The sequence below is a fragment of the Grammomys surdaster genome, unplaced genomic scaffold, assembly GCF_004785775.1.
Source record: "Grammomys surdaster isolate TR1022 unplaced genomic scaffold, NIH_TR_1.0 221, whole genome shotgun sequence".
Taxonomy (NCBI): Eukaryota; Metazoa; Chordata; class Mammalia; order Rodentia; family Muridae; genus Grammomys; species Grammomys surdaster.
This window is the reverse complement of record NW_021604666.1, coordinates 1,658,945-1,667,016: the sequence shown is the minus strand read 5'-3', so window position 1 is coordinate 1,667,016 and position 8,072 is coordinate 1,658,945. Positions and strand designations below refer to the sequence as shown.

Genomic DNA, 8,072 nt, shown 5'->3' with positions numbered 1-8,072 from the left:
CTAGATGATACACAGCCCTAGCCTGACTTGCTGTAGATGGGACAGGTGGGAATCTGCAGCAAAATGCAAACACCGTTGTGTATGTGTATCCTGCTTTACAGACAGACATCTTCCTGAGACTCCTTCATGGGAATGCCTCAGCGTCCATGGGTGTAAGGGCTTCAAGTTCTTGACACAGGCTTTGAAATACTAGCTGTTGCTGTCCCTCATTTTAGACACAGTCATTTAAGCTTTCTGCTCCTGGGTTCCCTTAATAGTAGAAGCAGAAAGTATGCCTGTTAAGGTATACTCTAATACCATTAAAGACAATAGACATTACTTAAGACAGGGGCTGGGGGATGGCTCAGTTCACAGTGTTTGCTGTTGTAAGCATGAGAACTTAAGTCTTATTCCCAAAATGCTAGCAAAAATCTGGGCATCCTGGTGCATGCTTTAACCCCAGCTCTGGAGAGAAACACAGCTGGATCCCTGGAGTCTTTTGGCTAGCCAGCCTTGCCTACTTAATCCCGTTCTAGGCCAGTGAGAGACCCTGTCTCAAAAACAAAACAAAACAAAACAAAACAAAACAAAACAAAACAAAACAAAACAAGGCATAACAGGTCCTGAGGAACATCTGAAGTTGACCACCAAATGTAGAATGCCCATGAACGTATGTGAGCTCACACAGACACACCCAGGAGGGACTCTGGTAGGCCAGGAATGTGGACATCACTCTTCTTTTCCAAACAAATTATTACTGATAGCCAGCAGAAATGACAACACAGCACACCACCTAGTAAGTTTATCATTGACTTTTATTAACAACATAATACAAGACTGTACATTTGTAGGTACTGAAATCAATCCACTCTTGAAAACTGGAAAAAAAAAAACAAAACCAAAACAAAACCAGCATTTCTATACCATTTCAGGCTTTGGTTTTAAGTGCCATCTTTTCCAAAAAAAAAAAAAAAAAATCACACAGCATAACCAAACACTTTAAGAACGGGGTGGGGCGGGGGTGGGGTGCTCCTCGGGAATGAAGAGATTATGCAGCAACAGCTGAGGATCACGGCTAGCTTCACCCGAGTTACCACACATTCTGGAATGTTCAGTCCCTTCCTCTACAATTCTACAGTCCTACACACAGACACACAGCTACAAAGAACTTGGCCACAGGTCCTGCCTAGACACCTATTCACATGAAACAAACAAACGAAAACCAATATTTATATAAATTAAGTCAAACTTCACAAAAACTAGAGAAACATAAACTCCAACAGTCAATAAAAAAAACTGTACAAGATTGGTCAGTCTTTTATATCTGGAAAATGTGTAACATAAAAAAGTTCTTTATCATATATATATATTATATATGTCCTTGCATAAGTGTTAGCTGGAGTGAAAACTTGAGGATTCTGACTCTGTTGAGACGGAAGAGTGTCCACCCCGCTTTCCTTTGGAAAGGATCTTGAGGCTGGAGCCTCTGCTCATGGAATTGAGTGCATGCTGCGCAGAGCTTTTGAATTTAGCCCCAAGGAAGGCATAGAGGATGGGGTTCAGGCAACAGTGGAAGAAGGCGAGGGCCTCCGTGATGGAGATCCACTTGTGCACAATGCTCCCGAACTCACATCCTTGGTTGATGACACCCAACAGGATGAAGGAGTCGATGCTGATCCCCACGTAATACGGCAGCCAGCAGGCAAAGAAAGCCAGGATGAGGATGACTGTAGTCTTGAGGGCCTTGCGCTTCTGGTGGCCCTTGGAGTGTGACAGCTTGGAGATGATGATGCAGTAACAGGATAGGATGACGATGCCCGGCAGGATGAGACCCACCATGATGTGCTGGAAGTGGAACACCACCATCCACATGCTGCTAGGGTAAAGGCGGTCACAGATGTACCTGTCGTATCCCTGGCTGACATCAGCAAAGATGAAGTCAGGTATAGTCAGGAGGAGAGCGGGGATCCAGACACCCACGTAGACTGCCTTTTCAGCCAGCAGCTTCCTCGGCCTCTGACTGTTGGTGGCATGAACAATGGCAAGGTACCGGTCCAGGCTGATGAAGGCCAGGATGAGAACACTGCTGTAGAGGTTGACAGTGTAGATGATATGGACAGCCTTACATAAAAATTTCCCAAAGTACCAGTCAGCCATGGCATCAACTGCCCAGAAGGGAAGTGTGATGACAAAGAGGAGGTCAGCCACTGACAGGTGCAGCCGGTACTTGTCCGTCATGCTCCTTAGCTTCTTCTGGTAACCCATGACCAGGATCACCAGTCCATTGCCCACTATGCCAGTCAAGAAGATGATAAAGAAGATGGTGGGCAGGAAGATCCTATTGAAATGGACGTTTTCATCTTGGAAGCAGGGCTCCTTGTTAGAGTCATAGTCTCCAGACCCCAGTTCTTCGGAGTAGTTATCGGAAGTATATATCTGCAAAAGAAACAGGGACAGGCACGTCACTCCAAAGTCAACAAGTCTTTCCCAAGTTTTAAGTGTTTCTGCTGCCTAAAAAGCTAGTATTGATTACAGGTTTTCAATCATTTCCAGGAAACTCCAAAGGGCTGGTTAAGGTCCAGAGAGAATACAGAATTCTACAACCAATGATGTTCTCCATCTTCCACCAGTCATTTGATTATAGTGGAACCAATTAGGAGACTCTTAGAACAAAAGGATGTTGAGAGTCTAAGGACTTCACAGCCTAGTGTTGAATAGCTCTCCTGCCACGCCCATGAGAGGAAAGAAAAAAAAATTCGGAGGGAAAAAAAGTAAAGCTCCAATCCCCACAAAACCACAAACAAACAAACACCCAAACGAAAAAACCCACAACCAAACCAAACCAAACAAACAAACAAATCAACCCTCCATTCACACAAAGACGTCGCTCTCAAAGCGGTGTGCGGTGGGAGCCAGCAGCCCGGGGTTAAAGTCTGTGTTGAAGGAGATGGGATTAAGTTTCTGTATGAGGATTAGCCAGAGGAGGAAAGAAAGAAAAACTAGAACTTGCCGGTGGGGGTCCCCCAAAGACTCTTAGTTTTTTGGCGCAAAACATTGTTTTTCCCACGTCTGTCTAACACAAATAATTACATTTCAAGTCATACGTAGTGAAGAAAGCGGGATAATGTGAAGGTCTTTGGGGGTTTAGGGTCATTAGAGTGTTAGAAATAAGCAAACAACATTCTCCTACTCCATCCCACACCCGGCACTTCTCTGGAAGGTGGGTCTCTCTTGTCAACCCCATGTTTATCACTGGGTGTATCTGGGACGTTAGTGTCACACTGTCCTGGGTGGGGAAAGTCACGGGGTCTGCGCCCCGTGGTTTTCGCCCCAAGTTTCACTTCCTCACTTTTCCGGTCGCTTCCCATCCTGCAGCAGTTAGCTACTGGAGTCCGAGGTAGGCAGCTGGAGGGGTCCAGACCGTGCGCACCCCTAAGTCGGAGGCACCCACCTAGGGGCTAGCACCGTTGTCCACCACACCCAGGCCTACAACCAACTCGCAGCAGTTCCAGGGGTTCCTCCTGGCTGCGCGCCAGGATCGTCCCTCCGGGTGCGAGCGACAGATTGGGCGGTTCCAACGCGAGCGCCTTTGAATTGCGCGCCGCCGGAGGAAACTTAAAAAAAAATTACCAAACAGCAAAACCCTCCCTAAGCGAGGGGGTTTCAAAAGGCTCAGGAAACCACCGACGGTTAAACACTGGGGCTCAGTCAAACAGTCTCCAAGCTTGCACCTGTTCATCCCTGCGGCGACCCGGCACAACCCAGGTGCGGTCCCAACACGCCCTCCTGTCCCCAACCGCCGCCAAGCCCGGCACACCTCCTGGCAGCAGCTTCACGGTAGAGACTTATGACCCTTTCTCAGGAACGATCCTAAAGGCAACTCCAACCTCGGGAGCTCCTTTGCCACTGCGGGGAAGCGGTGGGTGGGACGCCCGCAAAGCGCTGCTACGTTCGGTCACCTCTCCACGGCTGCCGCCGTAGTTTGTGCCCCCCTAGGCAAGCGACGCGGCAGCCTAGCTCGGTTTTCCCGCCGAAGACCGGCGCTCCTCTGTCTGCAGTATGGAATTTCAGAACCGCACTCCTAACTCCAAGAACTGCTCCGAGACGCTTTGGTTCGAAGCTAACCCAGGATGTAGTGCCTAAGCGTGCCCACTAAAGTCTCTAAATTCCCACAATGTAAGAAACTCAAAGAAATTCCTGTTTCCAGGAGGACCAGACGATGGTCTGAGTCCTGGGGCAGAGCCCAAGCTCTTCTCCTCCGGTGTTCAAAAAAACCAAAACAACAAAAAAGGGACGTTTGCAAACAGCGTGTAAACTGGCGCGCGCTGCGGGACTCAAGGGGGAGGGAGACAAGAGCAACCTCAGGAAATCTCCATCTGAACCTGTCCCCTTCAATTTACAGAGAAAAAGATTCTTATCTTTCTCCCCCTATAGCCATGCTCACACACACATTAAAAAAAATTAGTTCCCGCTCCCCTTCTTTGTGACCCTGACACCCCTTAAGGTTCTAGTCGATTCAGCCCGCTCCTAGAGGGGCTGCGCTCTAAGTTCACACGCTTGCACGTTTACTACAAAGTAGGATGCAAGTGGACTTACACTTACGCTGATCGATTCCATGGCAACACTCGCTCTCCAGCCTTGGTGGCTACCCGAGCACTAAACGCCTCAGAGGGTCACTGCTACCTGCTGCACCAGGCAACAAAATTGAAGTTTCTGGCCCGAACCGGACTTTTATAAAAACACGCTTGCGGGGCGGAGCATGCGCAGCTCGGACGGGGCGGGAGGAGAGAGACTGGAGGGGGCGGGGCGCAGGGCGCGGGCAAACAGAAGTCTGAGAGCCGCTGCTGTTATAAGTCATTATGGGTCCAGAGCCTGGCCAGATAATGTTTTCAAAGTTGGGGAAAGCAGGATGCCAGCTAGGGAGTTTCTGTAGGTCGCGCATCCATCCTTACCCATGTGGATAAAATTCTAGACCTGGAGTTTACGGATGGAGACCTTGAGCCTAGACTGGGGAAGGTGTGTGTGACTTGGAGCCTGCCTAACCAGTAGGCGGCAATGTTGGAAGGTCTGCCAGGGTTCCATACTCTGAGCTGTCTGGAGAGATTACTACCAAAGCTCTTCCAAGCAAGTGTGTGTTACTGCATATTCATAATAATGACATTAGGGTCAAGTGTGGCAGAAAGCACTTGCGGACCCATCCAGAAGTAGAGATATACTCCTAGGAAGAAAGTCACAATAGTGACAACCACTTCATAAAGAGATTTGTGTGTGTGTTTGTTTGTGTGTGTGTGTAAAATGATTAAAATGTGCTTTATTATGAAGAAGAATTTAGCGGCGAGGACTTTGTGTAATCACATCCTAAGAAATCTGTATAGAAACACTGGTTCATTTTCATTTCATAAGCATACAGGGATGCATCTAGGTAACAGATAATTTCAGAGTCCCAGCTTTGGGCTACGAGCTGTTCTTCGGAGCTAGGGCGCTAGCGGCGATACGTGCGCAGTCAGTGGGCGCTCCACGAGCTCCAAGAGACCAAATGGAGGAGCCTGGGACTGCAAGCCTGGCCTGAGCCCAGAGCTTTCGCTTTACGCCTATCTCGCGTCTCCCACGCAGAACACTAAGATGGGAAGTCTTAGTGAAGAGCTAGTTAGGCCGGGTTAGGGGCGTGGATAGCTAGGGAATCTCAGACAGGCTGGGGTTGCAGTGGGCGCCCAGACAGCTTCCCAGACCCGCTCCAGATCGGACCGGCGCCGAGTCTGGGTAGGGCGGGGAGGGAGAAAGGGTGGGGTCAGAACCAACCAGACCTCCAGCCAGTGACCGCGGGATCCACTGCTGGGGGGCATTGTGGGTGGTGAAGAGACATCCGGCAGCAGGAGCCTGAGTTGCTATGCAACCCAGGTACCGCCTCCACCACCTTCTGGCATGGTCCTAAGGACAGGCAGGCCCAGACTGTGCCCTGAACTCCGTCCCCGCCCCACTTCTCCCCATAACCGTTTTTTGGTTTGAGGCAGTTTTATGTAGTACGGGCTGGCCTCAGGCTCAGTACATGGCAGGACCATGAACTTCTGATGGTCCCGTTTGTCACCTGCCTAGTGCTGGGATTCCAGTTGTGTGTCACCACGCCCAGTTTTCCGTGCTGTCAGGCTTGAACCAGAGCTTTGTGTAGGCTAGGCAAGCAGTCTACTAACTGAACTAGAATGCATTTGCACCCCCTTCTTTATCTAGTGAAGGCTTCTGGTTGGAGGTGCTGGGGAGCTGGTTTGCAGCCTGGGAACTCATTCTCTGCAGGTTATACACCATCTTCCTGTATGGCCTGGGCATTCTCTCTCAAAGTTTGCCTGTCAAAGTCCTCTTCTGCCCTGCACTTTACATGATCCAGGAAAGCTAATGTTGAAATTAGCAAGTGTGGCCCTCAAAAACTACCAAGTTAGGAGCCAAGAACTTCCACAAGCACTTTTAATTATGTATCAAATCATTAATAAAACGTAGGCTCATATTTCTATAAACAGACAGAAGCACCGTTGGACGGAATGTCAGACATGTTAAGAGAGTGCTAGTGTTCAGCATGGGTAGCTTGACTGCAGTAAAATGGTAAGCTGTATCGAACCTCCAAACTCCTGCATCCCCAAAGGCTAAAATGGGAGAAGGGGAATCTTCCAAACCTGTCCCTGAACGACAGAGAGTACAATCGGAGTAAAGTGATTTGCATAATTAATATTTGTCGATTGCTGGCGGACAAAAGAAAGCTTCCTTCCAGGGTCTGCACAGGCCTTTTTAGCTCCTGTGAAGTCTATTTGCTGGAGGAAGCAGATAAAACGACAATGAAATGCTATTTGGTGACTATAGAATTAGAAAAAAAAAAGAGGGGATTTTTTTCTTTCCCTTTCAAAGATAATATTTGGCTTCTGGATTGAAAAAGACCAGCTGTCTCTCCCTTGTCAGTGGCAAGTGTGTGTGTGTGTGTGGTGTGTTTGAGTAGCTTCAGTGAAAAGTACTTTGAATGCAGCCAGAACCTGTCGAGATTACTAATTCCACCTTTCCTGACATAGCCTCAGGAAATTGCAGCTATGCTACAAATCTCATCGTGGGGACACTGCTAACAAGAGTGTTATAATAGACTAGTTAACGACAGCTGAGTAGCCCTAAATGTCCTCCGTGAGCAGACTAGTTGAGATGGTTAAGTACATCTGTGAATGAAATGAGTATGGATGCTGTAAATGTGAAGAATTATTACGAGTGTGAGAAGATACTTACGAAAGAAACTGCACAGGGCGGGAATGAAACCCGTGTTAGTCTATGATCTCGGTTGTGCCTGAATATGCCTTCGAGGACTAGCGGTGTAGCTCTGCTGGCAGAGTGCTTGCCCAGTACCCTGGAAGCTCTTGCATTACTCCTTTTGGCAGTGGGTTTCATGTATCCCAGTCTGTCCTCAATTCCCTGTGGAGCTGAGTTCAACTTTGAATCTCTGGTCCTCCTGTCTCCACCTCCCAAGTGCTAGGACTATAGGTATACAACACCGTGCCCAGTTTATGTGGTGCTAGAATTGAACTCAGGGTTATGTACATGTGAGACAGGCAGCCTGCCTGTTTAGTGGCAGCCCCAGGTTTGTGATGTACTTCAGAAAAACACAGCAAACTCAGGTATCTATTGAGTGCTTGTTACGTGCGTTCAATCTTGGATAACCCCCTCCACAGTTCTACCAGGCAGGTCTCCAGTATAAGGAAGCTGAAGTCTGGTGAGGAGGGGGAGGAGGCACATAAGGATCTCTGCCCACCTAGTCTGCCCGGCTCCAGAGTCCAGGCTCTCTCCACTCCATCACAATGGCTGTCTTTTTCTGGCCATTGCAAGTCACCCTCTGAATGCTTCTTCCTCTATAAGAGTATTTGCCATTTACTTACACAGCTTTGAGTGACATCTCTTGTGATTCAACTTTTTTTTTTAAGCAAATGTGTCTTACTCTCTTCTCCTAAACAGTCCAATCTCCTTGAAGAGAGTGCCCAGATGGCAGTTTTTCACCTAGCCCACTGCTGAGCAAACCAAGCTCCTTGGTTGTTTACTGAACCTTCATTTAAGGAATTAACCGCTTTCTCCTG

General features: G+C 48.4%; 1 protein-coding gene across 2 annotated transcripts; it reads right to left on the bottom strand.

Moving 5' to 3' along the window:
* Positions 1–775: 775 nt before the first annotated feature.
* Cxcr4 (C-X-C motif chemokine receptor 4) lies at positions 776–4,685 on the bottom strand. Of its 2 annotated transcripts, none has more exons than XM_028773127.1 (2): positions 4,576–4,685; positions 776–2,415 (listed from the first exon to the last, which is right to left on the bottom strand). In XM_028773127.1, exons 1-2 carry the CDS (start codon positions 4,594–4,596, stop codon positions 1,372–1,374), a joined length of 1,065 nt encoding a protein of 354 aa, XP_028628960.1. In that variant the 5' UTR covers positions 4,597–4,685; the 3' UTR covers positions 776–1,371. The 2 variants fall into 2 exon arrangements, with proteins under 2 accessions (XP_028628960.1, XP_028628961.1); XM_028773128.1 differs by having other exon boundaries at positions 4,582–4,685.
* Positions 4,686–8,072: the final 3,387 nt, after the last annotated feature.